This window comes from Carlito syrichta, unplaced genomic scaffold (assembly GCF_000164805.1).
Source record: "Carlito syrichta isolate Samal-C Ts95f unplaced genomic scaffold, Tarsius_syrichta-2.0.1 Scaffold304588, whole genome shotgun sequence".
NCBI lineage: Eukaryota > Metazoa > Chordata > Mammalia > Primates > Tarsiidae > Carlito > Carlito syrichta.
In genome coordinates, this window is record NW_007248684.1 from 170,472 (window position 1) to 192,204 (window position 21,733).

Sequence of the window (21,733 nt, forward strand, 5' to 3'; positions counted from 1 at the left end):
CATGCTAGGCTTCATTACATAGAATTTAAGCACAGAGTGTTTAAAACAAAGAGCATGAAACAAGTTCTTATTATATTATCTGAACTGAAAATGATTCCTTGCTGACATTGCCAAGTTCCAGCCAAAATGTAGTTGGGTACTTTGCCTGGATCATGTCTGTGACTTCAGATTCAGATAGGTGATTTGATATTCAGCCCAGTGCTGTCCTCTCTCAAGCTCAGAATTCACAGAAAGCACCCCCCCCAAATATCCAAACATAGGCCATGATGATAAAACATAAGAAATTTTCCTACCTCATATTCTGGTATTCATTGATGGGCTTATATTTCTGCCTTTCCTGATTGATTTGCTGGCAAAGGAGATCTAGTTGCCTTAATGACAACTTGTCAATTGAACACAAGCTCAAGAGTCTATCTACCCTGGGGCTTCTATGTGAGCAAGTGGTCCTAGGGAAGAGCTGCTGCCAAGGCTTATGCAGATTGTGAGCTTCACAACTCTGAGGACGCTGGCATGGAGAGCGTCTTTTGGAATCCCTCCATCAGTGGTTGGGTATTGGGACAAGGCTCCCAGCTTTTACTTTGTCCCTCATCTTCTTCTTTCTCTACCAAACCCCCACCCTGATTTTGGCTTCTTGGTCTTCCAATTAAAAGCTTGTCTTCCTTCTTCCCTCCCCAAATAAACATGTCCCCTTTTTTCAGTGACTTGGCATATTTATTTAGGATAGATACAACTGGATCCCTCCTTTTCTTAACCACCTCCCATATACACACGTACACGTACACACATACCCCCATCTGTGACACAGCCTGTGGAAGTTGTGAGCCATAGCCGCACACCAAGCCCAGATGGCTCTAGAGACCTCTTTGCAAAGTTGCAGTAACAGAGAAAAACTAAGTTGTACAGTACAGGAGAATCCATGCAGAGTCTGAAAGTGATTTATTGTATGAAAATTTGGCATTTGTTTATTCTTAGAAACTAGTAATGGTCACAACAAGATGTATCATAGTCTCAGTAGGAGCAGGCCATTTTGAGAAGCAAACAGACTAAAATAGGGAAAGACTTGTATTAAAACCTACAAAACACATATTTTCTGAACAAAATATTAAACAGGAGACACTAATAGAAGACTGGAGACTGTAGAAAACTTGATAATAAACCAGAGAACTATCTTTAGTAACACTTCCAAATAGAGTAAAATTAGAAAGACAGTGAAACAAAAAGAATAGAGAGAACTGAACAAATGGAGCTAATGTGATAAAGATCATTTTTGAAAAATCCTTTTCTAAACTAAAAAGGAAGTATTTGAAAATTGAGAAAATTCACTCTAATTCATGCAAAATGAATGAAAAGAGATTACTAAATATACCTGCGTAAAAATTTAAAAGGTCGTTTAAAAGAAAAGATTTATAAGCATCAAAGGAAATCTTGCATGAAACCAAGCTTAGAAAACTAGTGCCTGCAACAGAACCAATGACTTAAAAGCCCAAAAGATATGGTCTCAGGTAATGCAAAGAGGCAGTGGGTTCAATCTTCAGTGCTTTGAGAGTAAACATATTGGTGACAAGTTGTTTTTTTGTACAATAAAAATGTATTTAAATCTTTAAGAAAACCAAAAATATATGGTTTCTTTTGTAAATTACTGAAAGTAATATATTACTTTAATAAATTAATCCAGAACATGAAGACAAATCAAAATTACGAACTCAAAGGAGACATCTTTAAAAATTGGAGCAGCATTGAACATTAAAGCAGGTTTTACACACACACACACACACACACACACACACACACACACACACACACTTTCACATGTGAATTCGAAGCTAAATTTACACATTATTTCAAAGTGGCAAATGATATCATTAGAAAAATTCAAGAGGCAGATGACATGGTTCATATCATGGATAAAATAACCAAAACTCAGAAACAGAGAGTAGAGACAGTAAGGGCTAAATTCCTCATATTTTATCTGAGAGTAAAATTATATTTCATCCTTTTCTTTAATAATCAAGTATATATAGGTTTAAAATATTTTGGGGAAATATTAAGTTAATTAAGAGTAGAATTCCAAATAGAACTGCAGACCCTAAAACAAACCAAGTACAGTAGTCCTTGTTTAACATCGTTGATAGGTTCTTGCCAACTGTGACTTTAAGCAAAAGGTATAATAAAACCCCACTTATCCAGTAGGTTTATTGATAAAAGCAAGCATTAAATTCCTATGGCATATTTCTGGTCACAAAAGCATTACCAAAATTCAAAACAAAGACCCTAAATACTTCTAATAACATTGAAATAAGTGTGAGTTCTACATATATTTAAGAAAGGTAATAATAAACAAGATACTAATTTACCCAACTTCTGGCAAATCAGTATGTGGGGGCGTGGCGGTAGTGGGTGGAATCAGGGCAAGTTTGCAAAACGAACATGGTCAGGCACATCGTCCCACCTTGCAGTTCCGAGTCAATATCAAGCAGGGTGGCTCTCTGGGTGCTTTCCTACCATGTGGTTTACTGATTAGACTTGACACATTTTTGACAATCATTTATATTCATCCCTTCATTCATTTTCTAGTCTGCTTTTTCCGGTTCAAGGTTGCTGGTGGCCGGATCCCATCCTGGCCACTCAGGGTACCAGATGGGTACCAGTGCTGGACAGACCCCGTTTCACAGCAGGGCCACCCACACATACCCGCACTCACCCTGGGACTGTGGGTCTGATGCTAGTTCACCTCATGTGCACAGCTTGGGATGTGGGAGGAAACTGGAGGAAGCCCAGCACAGTGGGGAGGATTAACTCCATATAGATGGTGGCCTCCCTAGGAGTTGATTTTGATTTTCTCATCAGCCTTATAACAAAACAATATTGAGCAAAACATTATTCGATGACCTGCTGTATGGTTGTGATAGTGGTCGTCATCATCATCATTGTCTCCTCTTCCTTAATATTATTATTATTATTATTAATTTTGAGTTGGAATCTCACTATGTCACCCAGGCTGGAGTGCAGTGGCATGATCATAGCTCATCACAGTCTCAACCTCCCAGACTCAGGCTATCATTTCACCTCAGCCTCCCATGGTGGTGTGTACCACCATGCCAAGCTAATTTTTTGATTTTTTTTTTGTAGAGACAAGGTCTTGCTATGTTGCCCAGGTTGGTTTTGAACTCCTGGGTTCAAGTGATCTTTCTGCCTTGGCCTCTCAAAGTGCTGGGATTATAGGCATGAGCCACTGTGCCCAGCCTTTTAAATTATTTTTAAATTGCACGTTTATTTTTTGTAGAAACATAGCATTGCTATGTTGCCCAGGCTAGTCTTGAAATCCTGGCCTTAAGCAAGCCTCCTGCCTCAGCCTCCTTAAAGTGCTGAGAGTATGGGCATGAGCCACAGCACCCAGCCTACTGTATAATCTTTATTGCAAAAGACAAGTAGCAATATAAGCTAACAGTAACAATACATGAAAAATTGAAAACACAAAACAAGATGACAGGAGGGAAAAAAGGTCCTAGGAGAAGTCGTGACTATAGATGTAAATTCCCTGATTGCCCCTGGAAGCATTATGACACATTCTGCCTGCTCCAGGTTGACATAGGATCCCTTCTCTTTTACTTTCTCATCTTATAATTGCTAGAGCTCCCATTCGCCATATTATTTGGATTTCCCCTTTGGGGATCTATTAGTATATTTTTCTGGAGATCTCTTCTCCTTCCCCCTTAGTTGCCCTGGAGCCCCAGAGATACTTACTTTATCCAGAGAGGGTCAGATCACTGCCAAAACATCAATGTTGTGGCTCCTTGCTGCCACAAGCCTGCTGTGGGAGACAGGTTGTGCCAGACTGATAGCTACCACTTGGATGGCTTTGCCGGGCAGAAGGTCAAGGGCAGAAGGTTTTGCTGTTGTTTTAAGTTAGGAGAGATGTGAACATTCTGTATGCTGAAAGGATATGACCAATAGGGACCAAGAAGTTGAAGGCACAGATGTCAGGCTGGACAGTTGATAGATCGGTAAGTAGCTGAGAATGAAGAAGCAGTTAAGGATGGGCTCAAGACCTTGTTGTGCCCTTTCTCATTCTCCACAATGGATGTTTCAAACTTTCTCACTCAAGCTCCTAACCTCACCATTTATCTCACACTCAAAGCAGAAAACTTCATCTCCAGGTTAACAGAAAAGATAGAGATCCTGAGATGTAAACTTCCTCCACACCTCTGCATTCACAACTTTGCATTCTTTTTTCATCTCAGTAGAAAAGATGTCCTTCCTGCTATCCAAAGCTAGCCTCCATGATGACCTTGTCTCCCAGACACTCAACAAGTGACCTGGGACCCATCCTAGGCCAATCACATTCAATTCTAGTTTATGCCTTTGAGCTCCAAACTTAGCCCTGTTCTCTCTGTCTCAGAAGCCCTCACTGGTGTGCCTACCCCCACATTGCTTTCTGAATGCTCCTGTTGCTTTCTTGCTCAACCCCCTTCAAGAGATTCCTTTCACCAGCAGAAGAAAACCTGGATGTCCTAGCATGGCCCATGTGTGCACCTCTCATGATTGCGCCCCATCCACCAGCTCTCTAACATATCTCTTGCTTTGTTTTCACTATGTTCTAGTCATTCTAAAAACTCTGAACATCTTGATTCAAATCTTGTCTCAAAACTTATTAGCTGTGTGCCATTGGGCAGTTGCTAACGTTCTCTGGGCCTTAGTTTCTCATCAGTAAAATAGGGACACAGTTCCTACTGAGAGGATTGTTATTTGGATTAAATGGGTTTATGCATATAGAGCACTAAGATCAATGACTGACATACACTTGATGATGATGTATGTTAGCTCCTGTTATTAATACTTTGTTCAGCTCCTCAGGTGTACCATTCTCTTGTCATCCTTGAATCTTTGAGGACATGGGTCTTTCATTCCTTCCAACCTCCTTCCCCCCTACCCACACTTCTCTGGTTGGCAAATTGCCTTTCTTCTTCAAGGTCTGATCTGCTACCATCAAGACTGGATGAGGTTCACTTTCTCTGAGCTTCTGGACATATCTTTATTGCAGCCCTTTTTCTACTTAGTTGACTTGATTTTTCCTCTAGTCTGTGATTAACTCTAGTATGCAAATATTGAGGATTGGGGTGTCAAATGTGGTCTATTTCTTTCTTATTCTCCATAAGTTGACATGAAGTTAGTACTCAATCAGTTTTTGTTGAATGAATGAACGAATGGATTCATGGGTATGGAATGTGTGCAAACAGAAGACAATAGAAGAAATATAATTTGACACACAAGGGAAGAGATTTTAATTTTTTATTAAAATGAGACATCATTTTTACCTGTCAAATTAGAAAACACTTTTTTTTCTCTTTTGGTTTTTTTTTTAGATTGAAAATATAGTTTATTTAGAAAGTAAGTTGGGGAGAGAGAAGAGATTCACCTCCCTAATATAGGGAGCATGTTACTAAAGCTTAGGAAACATGGCAGCCATAGCTCAAAGAGCCATGTCGCCCAACCAGAGTTTAACAAAGCAATGGCCTCTTTTGGTTAGTATTTTTCTTTTTTTTCCCCTTTATTTTATTTTATTTATTACTTGTGGGGTACATATGAGGATTTGCTACATAAGTAAATTGTGTACAGGTGAGGTTTGGGTTTCTCACAGGCCCTCTCTCTTCCTGATAATGGATTTGGTACCCAGTGTGTTGCCATGTGCTCCTCACTCCTCCTCCATCTCTCCATCCCTTCCTCTCTTCCCTAGCAGTGTCTAGTGTCTGTTGTTCCCACCTTTGTGCTCATGTGACCAGTGATCAGGACCTGCTTATGAGTGAGAATATGCAATATTCAAGTTTTTGTCTCTGATAGTTCATTTAGTCTGATGGCCTCCAGCTGTGTCCACGTTGCAGCGAAGGCCATCATTTTGTTTTTCTTTATGTCTGTGTAGTATTCCATCTTGTATATGTACCACATTTTCTTTATGCAGTCCATTTTCGATGGGCATCTGGGTCAGTTCCATGTTTTTGCTATTGGGGATAATGTTTCAGTGAACATATGTGTGTAGGTGTCTTTTTGGTATATCGATTTATGTTTCTCTGGGAATATTCCCAGGAGTAGAATTGTTGGATCATATGATAGCTCAATTTTTAGTTCTTTGATAAAACGCACGCCGCACTGTTTTCCACAGGGGTTAAACTAGCTTACATTTCTACCAACAGTGTAGAATCACTCCCTTTTCTCTGCAGCCATGCCAACAGTGGTTGTTTTTTGACTTTTTAATGATAACCATCCTTACCAGTGTTAGGTGGTATCTTATTGTAGTTTTGATGTGCATTCCTCTGATGATAAGTGGGGCTGAGCATATTTTCATATGTTTATTGGCTGTTGGAATGTCTTTTTTTTTTTTGAGAAGTGTCTGTTCACATCCTTTGCCGACTTTTTAATGGGTTGTTTGTTTTGTTCCTGTCAATTCATTTGAGTTCCTTATAGATCCTGGATGTAAGGCCTTTGTCGATGCATAGCTTGCAAATATTTTTCCCATTCTGTGGATTGTCTCTTTATTCTCCTGATGGTTTCTTTTGCTGTGCATAAGCATTTTCTTTTTATGAGGTCGCACCTGTCAATTTTAGTTTTTGCTGCATTTGCTTTTGAGGACTTAGCTGTGAATTTTTTGCCTACTCCAATGTCCTGGAGGATGTTCCCTAAGTTTTCTTCTAAGATTCTTATAGTTTGAGGAGGAAACATTTTTTAAAAGGACATTATCTATTGCTGTGGGCTCCCACTTATTGCTGATGGGTGGGTAAAAGCAACTTAGCACCATGTATCAAGACCCTTTAAAATGTTCCATACTTTTGCCTCATTAATTGTACTTCTGGAATACTATCTGAAGGGAATAATTGTAGGTACAGATGAATGTTTATGCATACAGATGCTCATTATAACATTATTTATATAAAAATTTGAAAAAAATGAAAATATCCAATAACAGAAGTCTGGTTTAGCATTTTAGTTTCAGAATAATATGTTATAACATAGAAATGTTGTACTAGTTAAGTGAAAAAAAGCAGACTATAAAATATGTTCACAGTATATTTGGAAAAAAAAGACAAATACCTATGCATAGAAAAGAGACTTCAGAGAAGTGTACTAGGATTTTTACTTGGTTATATTTTGGTGGCAGGGTGTGTATGGTTTTCTTTTTCCTTTTTTTCTTTTTATCATATAGTATCTAAATTCTCTATAGTTGGAAATGTACTAATTTTATAATGGAGTGAAGCCAACAAATTATATATATAAATAAATTATATTCTAAATATAAATTATGTATTTATTAATTATAAATTACACATATGATTTACAAAGTCAATAAATTATATATATATGTTCAAGAGACAAGGTCTTGCTCTGTTCCCCAGGCTGGAATGCAGTGGTGCAATCATAGCTCACTGCAACCTTAAATTCCAGGACAATCCTCCCACCTTAGCCTTTTGAGTATCTGGGACTGTGTAGCATCATATCCAGCTTTTTTTTTTTTTTTTTTTGAGTCAGAGTCTCACTCTCTCATCGAGACTGGAGTGCAGTGGCACACTCATAACTACCCCAGCGTTGACCTGCTGGGCTCCAGCGATCCTTCCGCCTCAGTCTTCCAAGTAGTTGGAACTACAGGCACGTGCTACTACCCCCGGCTAGTTTTTTAAAATTTATTGTAGAGATGAGGTCTCACCAAGTTGCCCAGGCTGGTCTGGAACTTGCAGGTTCAGGCAATTCACTTGCCTAGGCCTCCCAAAGTGCTGGGATCACAGGCTGAGCCACTGAGCCCAGCCTTTTTTTTTTAAATTAAGAGATAGCGGTCTCACTATGTTGCCCAGGCTGTTCTCAAACTTCTGGCCTCAAGTGATCCTCTCACCTCTGCCTCCCAAATTGTTGAGATTACAGGCATGAACCACTGCACCTGGCCCCATTTTAAAAAAAATATGTGATTCCAAGCCAGGCTCAGTGGCTCAGCCTGTAATCCTATGCCTTTGGGAGGCTGAGGTGAGTGGATTGCCTGAGCCCGCGGGTTCGAGACCCGCCTGGGCAGCGAGACCTCATCTCTACAATAAATCAAAAAATCAGCCGGGTGTGGTAGCGCATGCCTATATATCAGTCTGGGCGACCGAGTGAGACTCCAACTCAAAAAAAAAAAAAAAAAAAAAAAAATGTGATCTCATTCTGTTGCTCATACCAGAGTGCAGTGGCACGATCATGGCTCACCATAGCCTCAACCCCCTGGACTCAGGCTCCTGAAATTGCTAGGATTACAGGCATGCGCCACCATGCCCAGTTAAAGGCTCAGATTTTATATTTTAAAGTGTGTGTTCAAACAGAATTAAGACTTTGATTATATTATTGATAATTTTTTTGCAACGAGTAAGTCTTAAAACACTCAGTTGATTGTAAGTACCTGGAGGGCACCAGACCCGTTTTGTGATCAGTAAGTACCTGTGGGTTTATATAACGTCATCCTTCATGTAAGGCCCCCTGATTGTCACAGAGCTCAGCATGGCTTGTAGGCCTCTAAAACAACACCTGGTAACCAAGTGAGAAATCGTTAAAAATAAAAAGCCAAACAAGTGGGGTTTTGCTTGTGAGCCAATGATCCTTTCATACATAGGGTGGATGTTAATGAAAAGGTGGTGGTAGAAAATGAAGAACTTTGCTTGTATATGAAGTGAATATTTACCCATTTCTGCCCACTTTTTAAGTTAAGCACCATTATCCATACTTTCATATGCTGTTACCAAAAATGTTGACATGATTTGAAAAATAAAAAGCACGAGTACAAAGGCAGACATATGGACCAATGGAACAGAATAGAGAATCTAGAAATAACCCCAAATACCTACAACCAAGTGAACTTTGACAAAGCAGACAAAAACATAGACTGGGGGAAGGGTACCCTATTGAATAAATGGTGCTGGGAAAATTGGATAGCTACATGGAGAAAAATGAAACTTGGTCCCTATCTCTCACCAAATACAAAAATTAACTTAAGATGGACTAAAGACATCAATATCAGACCTGAAAAACATATAAACCCTAGAAGAAAATTTAGAAAAAACTCTTCTGGATATTAACCTAGGCAAAGAATTTATGGCTAAGACCCTAAAAGCAAATGGAACAAAAACAAATAAGCGCAACTTAAACTAAAAATCTTCTGCACAGCAAAAGAAATCATTAGCAGAGTAAATAAGCAACCTACAGAATGGGAGAAAATATTGCAAACTATACTTCTGACAAAAAACTATATCAAGAACCTACAAAGAATTCAAATCAGCAAGAAAAAATTCATGTCAAAAAGTTGGCAAATGACATGAAAAGACATCCCTCAAAAGAAGACAGACAAATGGCCAATACATATATGAAAAAATGCTCAACATCACTAATCATCAGGGAAATGCAAATCAAAACCACAATGAGATACCACCTTACACCAGACAGAATGGCCATTATTAAAAAATCAAAAAACAATAGATTTTGGTGCAGATGCGGTGAAAAGGGAACACATACACTGTTGGTGGGAGTGTAAATTAATACAACCTTTATGGAAACCTGTTGGGAGATTTCTCAAAGAATTAAAAGTAGATCTACCATTGGATCCAGCAGTCTCAATACTTGGTATCTACCCGAAGGAAAAGAGGTCATTATACAAAGAAGATTCCTGTACTTGCATGTTTATTGCAGCCCAATTCACAATTGCAAAGATATGGAATCAACCTAAATGCCTATCAATTGATCAGTGGATAATGAAAATGTATATACATATACCACAGAATACTTTTCAGCCATAAAAAAGAATAAATAATGTCTTTTGCAGCAGCTTGGATGGAATTGGAGACCATTATTCTAAATGAAGTAAAGCAAGAATGGAAAACAGAATACTACATATTCTCACATAAATGGGAGCTAAATTAAGGATCTGCAAAGGCACAGAGAATGGAATAATGGACACTAGAGATTCAGAAGGGAAAGGGTGGGAGGTGTCGGGAGGAATGAAAAAAAATCACCTGCTGGATTCAATGTGCACTAATAAGAGTGATGGATACATTTAAAGCCCAGACTTCGTCACTATACAGTACATCCATGTAACCAAAAGCTATCTGTATTCTTAAAGCTATTGAAATAAAACAAACAAACCCCACTGTTGCTTTAGTTCATGTAAATGCATATTGTACCAAATTGTAGAAGAATTATGGATGAATATTTTAAAGGGTTTCTAAAATTATACCTCTGTGAAGAATAGACTGTTAATAACATACAGCAGTTGCTCTTAACTGCATGAGAATATCTTATCTTGTTTGGCTATACTTAAACAGGCCCAAAGTCGAGTATACCAAGACATACTGAATTTCAAACTAAATAAATTAAAATTACCATGAACATTGTACTACATGTCAAAACAGGAAAAGCCATAATATTTGATGTGAAATGAGAATTAGAGTAGTAATAAAGAGAAAACAAGAAGCTGCTTATTATTTATTTGGAATAAGAAAGCAGGGCCAATGATTTTCAATGCAGATGTACTTCTCTCTGAGAATATATCAAAAAATCAATTTACAAAGCAGATGAAGTTGGCAGTAATTATTTATACTGTCAAAAAATTCATTTCAGAAGGATTTATTTCAAGGTTCAGTGTGCTTACTTTTCACTAAGAACTTGACAGAAATTAGAAGAATTTAAAGCTAAGATGTGCGCGGTGTCATTGCCAATTAAAAATGACCAAAATGAAGATAGAGTATCTTTGTATGTTATAGAGAATGGAAAAGGGCATCTAATTTGATATCTACAAATTACTTGTAGAGCTTTTCAGATCTATCCATTGTATGAAGGAAGGCACACCTAAAGCTTATTTCTTGATCATTTTAGACTTACTCCTGAATATGACTATTTAAACAAGTGTACCATGTTCCTTTTATATCCTGCAGACAAATTCTAAGATTTCAGAGTCATCAGAAGCAGTTCATGTTTCTCCAAGATGAACCTACTTAAGAGAAGTAACTCTTTAAGTTTAGTGCAACTTGAATTTATCTCCATTGTGAGATGACGAGAATACTAAAAATTGCTATAGTTTATTGAGCATCGATAGTTCCAGACTATATGCTATGATTTTTGTATCTCACTAACTTAATCCTCATTTTTCATTTATTCACCAAACTATGTATTAGAAATGACTTACTATGGTGCTGGAGCTATTTAAGGTGTTGCTTATTCAGCAGTGAACAAATAGCCCTACACTCTGTAGCTCTTACATTCCACTGGGGGTGGGGAAAAAGGTGATATACAAACTAAGTAAGTAAATTATATACTAGGTTAGAGTATAATGAATGGCACTGAGGGAACGAAAGTAGGGAAGGGCTTAGGGGACGCAAAGTTGTAGAGGGAGAGGAGTCACACTTTTAAGAAGGATGGTCAGGGAGGGCCGCTAAAGTTGTAGAGGGAGAGGAGTCACACTTGTAAGAAGGATGGTCAGGGAAGGCCTTACAGAGAAGCTGACATCCAAACAGTTAAGAAGATGCCCTACAGGAGGTGAAGTACCAAATTACGTGACTGTCTTGAGGAAGAGCATTTCAGGTAGAGGGAACAGTAAGTGCAAAGGCCCTGAAGCTTGTTTGAGGAAGAGCAAAGAGCACAGTACGGCAGGTACAGAGGGAAAAATGGGGAGAGCTATGAGAGATGAGTTTCTAGAGACAGCAGAGGAGGGGCCAGATCATGTCAGACCTTGTAGGCCATCAAGAGGCTTTTGGGTTCTACTTTGAGAGAGATGGCAAACCCTCAGAGGATTTTGAATGGAAAATAACATGACCTGACTTATGTTTTAACAGAATCTTTCTGGCTTCTGTGGCAAAATAAAATTCTATGACACAAGCGGTTTTGTCCAATTTCACAGAACAGGAACTCAGAGAAGTTGAGGAATTTACCAGTTCCCATTTACTAGCAAACTAGTGGGACTGGAATTTTAATCCAGGTTGGTGGAATTCACAAGCTCACACTTTTCTCACTAGACCACACTCCTTCCATTTGAAAATAGGTTTGTGCCCTTGGCTGGAGTAGATAATTTTCTTATAGTTTATAGTGACCCCCTTTTTTCTGGAATTCTTTGGCCTCTCTGGTGGTGAAGACACCATGAAGGTAAATGCACTCTCTGGCGGTGGGCAGTGCAAAGTGGCAATTTGTAACAGCCTTGTTCTCCAATGACGCTGAAGAGCTTTGTACATGGCTTTGAACTCTGATTAGGCCTGTAGCAAAGGCTGTTTGGTCATAATATTATCCCTCCTTCCTCTAACACATATTCTACCAGCTATCTCTACCATGCTCTACTGTCTGGCAACACACTAGTCCAACAGTATGCCATACTGGGATATAAGTGACAATATGGCAGGAATTTCAGCTCTGTATGGGCAGTTTAGGCCCACAAATGTAAGAGAAAGCCCAGGGGAGTGTAGGATGTGAGCAGGTGTGTGTAGCCTCTGATTAGAGGAAGTGAAATACAGTTTATTTGATGAATATCAAATTGGAGAAAATGAGAAAGGGTGTTACCTAATTTCATCAAAACGGCTGCATGGTTTAATTTAGGCTCAACCAGATTATGCCTTAGGGTCTAAGGCTTAGGCTCTTGAACCCTTGTTTATGCCAAAACTAATTTTTTTAGTTTGTTTGAAAGACATTGCTTAGACTTTAATGATTCAATATGTAAGAAAATACCTTGGGATTCGGAGCTTTAAAAGGAAGTTTTGATTTACCATTACTTGACTGGATGACTTTAATGGAATTATGTCTGTAAAGCTGTTTAGCATTTCATGTTCAGAGTTATGCATAGAATTCTCCATACCCTAGAGCAGCTTGTCATTTTTTTTAGGGTGTTATAACTTTAGTCACAAAAACTGAGAGAAAAATCATGGCAGCATCCCTTATAAGATTAACTAAATAATACTGTGATATTGCAGTATTATACTGTATAAAATATTCATGCCAGCGATGTAGTGCGATGTTGGGTAAAGACAAAGTAACTTGCCATCAAAGTCTTAAAGATTAGTAATAGCAGTCACAGAACACATGATCAATACTTATAGCTGCTTTTTAAAATGCATTTTTATTTCCCTTAAATGGTTGGATAAGAAGTACCAAGATCAGATTTTTGTATCAGATCTTATTTCAAGCTCACTATGAAGTTTTAGTATTTACATTTACATTCTTATTTTTGTTTGAGTCAGAGTCTTACTCTGTCACCCAGGCTGGAGTGCAGTGACACAATCACGGCTCACCACTGGTACTACAGGCATGTGCCACCATGCCCAGCTAATTTCTTTATTTTTTGTAGAGATTAGGTCTCACTATGTTGCTTGAGTTGGCTGGCCTGAAACTCCCGGGCTCAAGCAGTCCTCCCACCTCGGCCTCCCAAAGTGCTGGGATTACAGGCATGAGCCATAGCACCTGGCCAACTATTAAGTTTTAGGTAAGGAAGAGCTATGTTTGATGAAAGCTGCACTTCTGTATTTATGTCTTCTACTAAGCAAAAATGGAGTGTATAGAAAACAGTATGGTAGTTCCTCAATAGGTTAAACAGAATTACCACGTGACCCAGGAATTCCACTCCTGGATGTATACACGCCAAAGAATTGAAAACAGGTGTTTAAACAAAAACTTGTACACAAATATTGATAGAACACTATTTCCAGTAGCCCAAAGTGGAAACAACTCAAATGTCCATGGATGTATGAATGGATAAGCAAAGTGTGGTACATTCATACAATGGGCTGTTATTCAGCCATGAAAAGTAATGAAGTACTGGTACATGCTACAACCTAAATGAACCTTGAAAATGTGGTGAGAGAAGTCAATCACAAAATACCACATATTATGTGATTTCATCAATATAAAATATCCTGAATCTGGCACATCAGTAGAGATAGCAGATAAGTGGTTGCTGGATAGGGAGGGGTGCTGGGGGAAGAGAGGAAAGGGGAGTGGCTACTTAATAGGTACGGAATTTTTTGGGGGTGATGGAAATGTTTGGGAACTAGATGGAGGTGGTGGTTGCACAACATTGTGAATGTACAAAATGGCAAATTTTATGCTTTGTGCATTTTACCATAATAAAAAAATGGAGTGTGTTGTTTTTGAAACGATTCTTAATTCTTTGTGAATCCTATTAAAGTTTGACAGGGTGAGATGAGTCCTAAAAAAGACATGTGACAAACGTGGGCAAGGCGATGGCAGTCATCTTGGACATTCTGTTTGAGATCTCTGGTGTGGTGACCTGCTTCATGTGGGGCTCAGCAGTCACACAGGCAACTGCTCCAGAGGCCCCTGGTACCCTGCAGGACTGACAGTAGTTTGAAGTATAGTGCAACTTGTTGGAAACTCTCACCGTAAGGCTGTGTAAAGCTGTGGAAGACTGAGCTGTTTAAAACCCAAGCATACAGAAACCCAGCAGATATAAATTTTAACTACAGTGAAACCAGGATAATTTCAGTTTATCCAATGAAAAGGAAAATAAACTTTTATGTTCTGGTGGTGCTATAATAAGTTTAGTGAAAGGTGCATGGAAAGTTTCTAGTTATTGCTACACACGTTCCTTGCTCCTTTTCACACCATGTTCTACTCTCAAAAGGAAAATGCTTGCAAGTTTGTTTTCATTTAGACAATTAAAGTAATATTTAATTATTACAAAAATTCCGAAAAAGTGAAAGTTTTTTTTTTTTAAAAGAAAGGAATTTTAACCATCAGCAATAATGCTGTTGATGTTTTGGAATGTATCCTTCTGGGTTTTTTTCCTCTATGATTATGTATGCTTCTCTATCTTGATTTTCATGGGAGATCATACTACATTTACAAACATCAATGCTATCTATCATACCAATAAATATCAGTCAACATCATATTTAAAAAATTTTTTTGAATGATGTCTTGCTGTGCTGCTCAGACTGGAGTATGGTGATGTGATCATGGCTCACTACAGCCTTAAACTCCTGGGCTCACGTGCCACCATGCCCAGCTAATTTAATTTTTTTTTTTTTTTTGAGATAAATTCTCACTGTGTTGCCCAGGCTGGTCTTGAATTCTTGATCTCAAACAGTTTTCCTACCTCAGCCTCCCGAGCATCATACCTTTAGTGATGGTGTAGTGTTCTATTTTATGCACGTGGCATGACATTATTTCTTGAATAATGTTATAAAGAAGCCAGGGGCTTTCCTTGGAGTGGGTCCTTTGTGGTCACTTAGCACTCTCAGGGATGGTTGGTAACTCAAGAGTTGCTGAAATTATTTTCTCTTACTTTGTAATGATGATTAGTGATAGCCTTCAAAGCAGAGATAATGGACAATAAAGGCAATAGAGGCCCATTTGAAAAAAATCAACTTAAAACCCACTGCTGTTAGGAGGATTTTCCTGACAGTTCCGCTCCATTGGATCACTTTGTCTTCTGTGTTTCAACAGAAGAGGGATAGAGTAATATGTAGGAGTGTAGACTTTAGAGCCACTCTGCATGGGTTCACATTCTGGCTCTTATAACACTGAATGCATTACTTAACATTTCCATGCCTCACTGTTCTCATCTGTATAATGGGGATAATAATAGCACCTACTTCCTGGGCTAGATGAGGTGATTCATTCCAAGTGTACCTGGTAACACAGGACCTGGCACATAGCCAGTACTCAAAAAATGGCGGAGATTGTTATTACTATTACTCGGTTCATTTAAGAGGCCCTACTCATTGCTGGCTTTGAGAGATCGTCTATATACTTGGGAAGCCCAGATAGATAGTAGATTGTGAAAAATTCAGATGCCAAAGCAGCTCTTATAGTGTTTTTTACACATTGAGCCTTATGCCAGTCTTACTAATTGATTGGCCTGACTTGCTGAAATTTTGGGAACCTCTTGGTTGAATTTTTCCTTCATTTGCCATTAAAAATGCAAAAACAAAATCAAACTAAAACAGAACAAAAATAATAAAACAGAATACTTGTGAATTGGATGTAGGTGAAATGCAATTTCTTCAGATAAGTCGTGGCTATGGGCTTTCCTAGACTCTAAGAAAATTCTTAACTAGGAGAATCTAGAATTCTTAAATGATAGAGATAATGACCCAGAAATAGCTAGAGGGAACTTAAAGTATTTGTTTTCCATGATCTGTCTATAGCAAAAGGGCAAATAAAATTTTGTATTCCCTTATTTGCTTGAGATTCTTGGGAACTGAATTATTTGTGGTAGGTAAATTTCCTAGACTGTGGAAGCTTAATCATGTAACCACCATAATAGTTTGCATTTTAATCACTTTGATACAATTCTTTCTAATGTATGCTGCATAGTTTGTAACTTTTATACAAGTTTATTGAAAACAGTTCAGCCAATTTGTTAGGCTTTGAGTCCTCATTGATAATATGTTATTTGTTTTTTTTTTTTTTAGCTCTGCCAAATAATCTCAATGTCATTTGCATTCTAAAGACTCAAACAGCTATACCTTTACATAGCTCTTTTAACTTGTCATTTTTTTCTCTTGTTTTTTTCTTACTGCCACGGCACGTTTATTTCTACTTTTTATTATAGAAATGTGCATGATTGCTTTTCCCATCCCAAAACACCTTTCTAATTTATTGATTTATAAATTTTATACCCTGGGAAACCAGAAACCCAAGCCTGTTACTATTTTGTGTAAGGGAGGTTAATAGGCATTGAATAAAGTCATGTACTTAGTGACAGCTTTTTTGATCATTGAAGGCCTTTAAAATTTTACTTCCTGGTTGTAGGCTATTATTTGGTAGAAGCTTGACTCTGGGCAAAATGCCACTTTAGTTATAAGCTATAATGCCTGTGATTTTCCATTCTGGCATTGGTGCCTTCCTGCTGCTCCTAAATTAAGTAGAGAAATTAAGTTAAAGAAAAATCATCACCTTTCCCCTGTACAGTTGGTAAAAGTTTTGTAAAATGGGGTTTGGATCTTTTTAATAGAAGGAGAGGTAAAATACTGTATTCTTAGATATCATTTTGTGACTGTTTCTCTCTTTTCATTACAGAGACCTATTGATGACTATTACTGTTGGAAAACTCACAGAACAAGAGGTTATAACCATTGCACGTCGCTACCGTGTGCCCGAGGACACATGTTCAGGCGCAGATGTCTTAATTGCACTGGCCCACGAAAAGCTCAAGAAAAACTTTTTTGAGAATTTCGACCGACTCATTTCTTGCTGTGTGTATGAAGATCGAGAAAAGTAAGCTTTTTTTAAAAATTGAATCTGACAAATCATTTAAGTTTCTGTAAACTTGTAAGGAATTTGTATTTTGTCAAAAAGGGCAAAGAGAAAATAGTCATGTCTTATACTCCACTGTTTAGCAAAGCCACCTTAAATCATTTGTGGAGAATTATTTGGGTGCAAATATTTCACAGTGACAGTAAGTTTTGTGTGTTGATTCAAAAGAATAAACTGCTCCCTTGCATTATTTTTTCATTAATTTCTAGAAGCTTTCAACTGAAACATAGTAAATCAAGAAAGTAGAAGGTTTAATTCTGAGATGTCTTCATTTTATGTTATTTTAGCACTGGAATTTATAAACGTGACTCTTACAATAAACAGAAAAGGGAGTTTGCAAGCAAACTGTCTTTGAAATTATTTCTTCTTGAAAATAATAAAGCTCAGCACAATCTATTTCTAATATATTGATCACATGTGTTTTGAGCTTTATGAAGTCATTGTTATATACAGCTGGATGCAAAAATATTAATATGTTTTGGTACTCATCCTACTTACAGGCTTGATATATTAGGGAGAAATAGAAATTTATCTATTTCATTTGGAGTTAGAAAATTTTAGTTCTCACCTTAGTTTCTAACTTTGTTACTGCTCACCACATCATCTCTCTTTCCTATGACTTCTTACCTCATCCCCAAACTTGAAGTCTGTACCCAAGTGGTCAGTTTCATACCTTAAATATCTGTGAAAGTCCCACAATATATCTTTAAAATGAGCATGACTTTTTTTCCTAATCCATAATGCATCCTCGTTGAGTTTACATAAAAGTGGCATTTTTTTCTTGAATCCTTAAGCTTCCCTAGGCTTCCCAGAGGATGTGTGGCCTGACTTTTGCACGACCCTGGCCTTGCTTTCCACCTTGGTGGTACCCCATCTCAGAGTGAGAAGTGTTACCCTCCTTCAGAAAACAAATGGGAATAATGGAGGTGCTTGATCAGGCAGCCTGAAGTTCTTCCAGATCTGACAACTTTGATTCTAGATGTAAACATTCTCATTGCAAAGAAAAGAGTCTACTTCATTTTCTGTTGGTTCTAATTTTGCCTGATGCCTGGAAGAGCATTCGTTGAATGAGAATATTGGAGAAACAATTTTGTGCTCTCAGCAGGCTGGATAAAATGACTGTTGAGCTGTTCTAGAGAAAATTGCTTGCTTCTGACAAAATTGAAGTGAATGTTGAGGCCCCAACTGGGACTTCCAGGTTATAAGGTTTGAGTCCAAGGAAAAGACCAGAAAAACACCCTCAAGTCATATCATACTTGTGTTGGAGGCTCTCGATGCCTGTCAAATTAAGAGATGTTTTCAAATATCAGAACCATTTTTGACTAGTGGTCAAGAATGTAGATTGATTGCTTAGAGCAACACTCATGGCTACAGCGTTAATAAACTATGTTATCACCAACCAAGAATATGCGTCTTTATGGAAAGGCCTTTGTAAGGACAGGATCTGGTGACCTCCGAACATGTAATTGTTACCAAAGGGACACAACATATACAAAAGCCCATTTTCTTGTTTTAATTTGCAGAAAAAATGTATTACCCAGCAAAGACATCAAAAGGCTGTGCAAATCCTCCAGGTTACCTTTAAATGATGATCTTCTAGAATCCTTATTGTCCAGGTAAGTGAGAGCTCTACTCTTGATAGGAAATGTCCTGCACGTTTTTGTTTGGGACACTATTTTTGGTTTACACCTACCTTTTAATTGCTCTTGATTTACCCTTGACTGTTTTGATTTTATTTTTGATATCCCTCCATTTAAGTGTTACAAAAGTAAAAGTTCATCATGATTTTACATGTTAGCGAACCTGTTATAAATTATTATTTTGTCTTTCTTCACATGAATACACACTTACATATCCACAGATTCCTGGGACAAAATGAAATGTAAAACTATTAGTTGTAAGGTCATTAGATGTAAAACTTGGGACAGGTTTTTCAAAGCAGTAGTTCCTGATAGCTAAAGATATGCAATAAGAGGACCTCGGGTTATTAGCATGGGACTCTGTCCTGCTAGAGCACTAGATGTTAAACATAGAGATATAGTTGTGGTATGAGTTAAATTAAATTAAAAAATAAAAAAAAAGCATAGAGGTGATGATGTCATAAAAGGAGAGCACAGTGAACTGCTTTCTAAAGCACTTCTCCTGTTGAACATGACTTTTGACTTCCTGGTACTTCCCTCCTAGCCACCTAGACTCTGGTCGTCCTTGATGCTTCCTATGGCATCATTCCAGCTCCTCCCTTGACTTACATATCTTGATAATTCTGACATTTTTTGGCTGTGTTCTAGGCATTGTCATCACTACTTTGGATACATTATCTCATTTACTTTTTGAGAACAACTTGGTGAGGTCAAAACTATTATCCTTCCTATTTTATATGTGAGGCCGTTGAAGTTTAGAGAGATGAGGTATTTTGTACAGCCATATAATGTAGAAGAGGAAGAGCTGTGACTTTACCTCTGAACCTTTCAAATGCACATTCCCTGCTTCTAATCATTTTGAATTATTGTCTACAAAGAGCAAGTAGATTAGGATTTTTGACAATTTTACCTCCTCCTTACTGCCTGAATTCACTCTTTCCTCTCTGTTTCCACTATCATCACTCTCGTTCTGACCCACATTGCTTCTTGAAGACTGCAGGGCCACCACAGTGGTCTTTCTTTCACCAGTCTCTTAATTTTTAAATCTGTCTTTAGCTGGGCTCGGTGGCTCAGCCTGTAATCCCGCGCCTTTGGGAGGCTGAGGTGAGTGGATTGCCTGAGCCCGTGGGTTCGAGACCCGCCTGGGCAACTTGGCGAGACCTCATCTCTACAATAAATCAAAAATTAGACGGGTGTGGTAGCGCACGCCTGTAGTTCCAGCTACTCGGAAGGCTGAGGCGGAAGGATCTCCGAAGCCCAGCAGGTCGAGGCTGCAGTGACCGGGAGCGGCCACTGCACTCTAGTCTGGGTGACAGAGTGAGACTCCAACTCAAAATAAATAAATAAATAAATAAATCCATCTTTATATACCACAGCTAAGAACCTTCTAAGAGCAAAAATATATGTTGTCGTGTCACTCTTCTACTCACAATCCTTTTGTGGTATCTCTTTGCTCTCTAAGGAAAAACCAACCTTAGCTTTGAACTAAGCTTCTTCTCCATCTTGGAGCTTAGTGTTGTTAGTTGGGACATTGTTCTCAAGCAAGGGCTGGAGTGGGGGTGTTTTCATCTGAGATAAAAGGAGAAACCAAAGGAACAGATAAAACCAAATCCCATGTGGAGGAACTAGGGTCCAAGGTGTCTGGAGGGAAATCCAGAAGAGGGCAAATCAAGTTGGGTGTGTGTGTGTGCATTGGATCAACCTGGAGTAATTTTCTAGAGTATCAGTTCTATTTGTTTTGTTTGACTTTTTTTGTTTTAGTTTTATGTGCTTTCATTTGCTAGCAGAATGTGAGAAATAAGTAGTTATCCTGTTGTAAAAGATCTGAGATGAAGTAGGTAGGCCTAGGAGTCAGAGTTCTCCAGTTATCATACCCCAAGGCTCTCTCCTATTTTCAATAGTCTGGCCAAACGGGACATTTAGCATTTCACACATATACCTCCTATCTTCCCATTTTTATGCCTTTTCTCTTGCTATTTCTTCAATAGAAAATAGGTTCCAGTTTTTTTTTCATGTGCTGAAAGCTTGCTCTTCCTTCAAGACCCATTTCAAGTGGCACCCAGTCCATGAAGTCCTGTTGCATTTGTTTGGCTGATAATTGGAGTGATTATCTCCTCCTAAGAATTCTCACAGCACTATTTCTGTGTCTCTTTTTGTTTCCTACCTTGTAATGAAAATTGTGACTTGACCTTTGATTCATTCAGATACAGTCACCTGTTTGATTTACCACCTACAAAGAACCAATGGGTTGTCACATCTTGACTATTTTATCCTCTACCTTGTCTCTTGCATTCTTTGAGTTCACTTACCGGCTGTGTGATCTTGTACAAGAGTTTTGACCTGCCTGAACCTCAGATTCCTTACCTCTAGAATGAGGTAACAGTACCTACTTCCTAGTGTTTCTGAGGATTAATTGGGATAACATACTTAAAGTACCCAGCACAGTACCTGGTGCTAAGTATTGATCAGGGATTAGATGAAGTGTGGGATTATAGACCACACACTCTGACTTAGAAATTAACTGGAAGAAACCCGTGTCCTTCTGTAGAGAGGAAGCCTTGTTTTTTGACAGTTGGATCTGAATGCCTTTCACACATTAAGCTGTCTTCTAGTCAGGAAGCCGTGGATGTTTATTAGATTATCTTTAGATGGCCTTGAGTATGAACTGTCCTGGAACGTCCAGTAATGTGGGAGCCTGGCCTCTGGAGGACCTAGATGTTTCTTATCCAATGCTGAGGCCACCAAGTCATCATCCTCTCACTCTCTCAGCAGACTGTTTTGTCTTTGCCTTTATGATTTGACATTAAATGCAAAAATACTATTTCGTAACTTGC

The 21,733-nt window shown here is 38.3% G+C and overlaps 1 protein-coding gene across 1 annotated transcript in view; it reads left to right on the forward strand.

Moving 5' to 3' along the window:
* Window positions 1-21,733, forward strand: part of EFHC2 (EF-hand domain containing 2) — a 192,156-nt gene that overhangs the window by 144,925 nt on the left and 25,498 nt on the right. Inside the window, exons 12-13 of the mRNA XM_008060303.2 lie at window positions 17,023-17,220; window positions 18,783-18,875. Of these exons, the coding sequence (XP_008058494.1) occupies window positions 17,023-17,220; window positions 18,783-18,875 (291 nt within the window). The remainder of the gene's footprint in view (window positions 1-17,022; window positions 17,221-18,782; window positions 18,876-21,733) is intronic.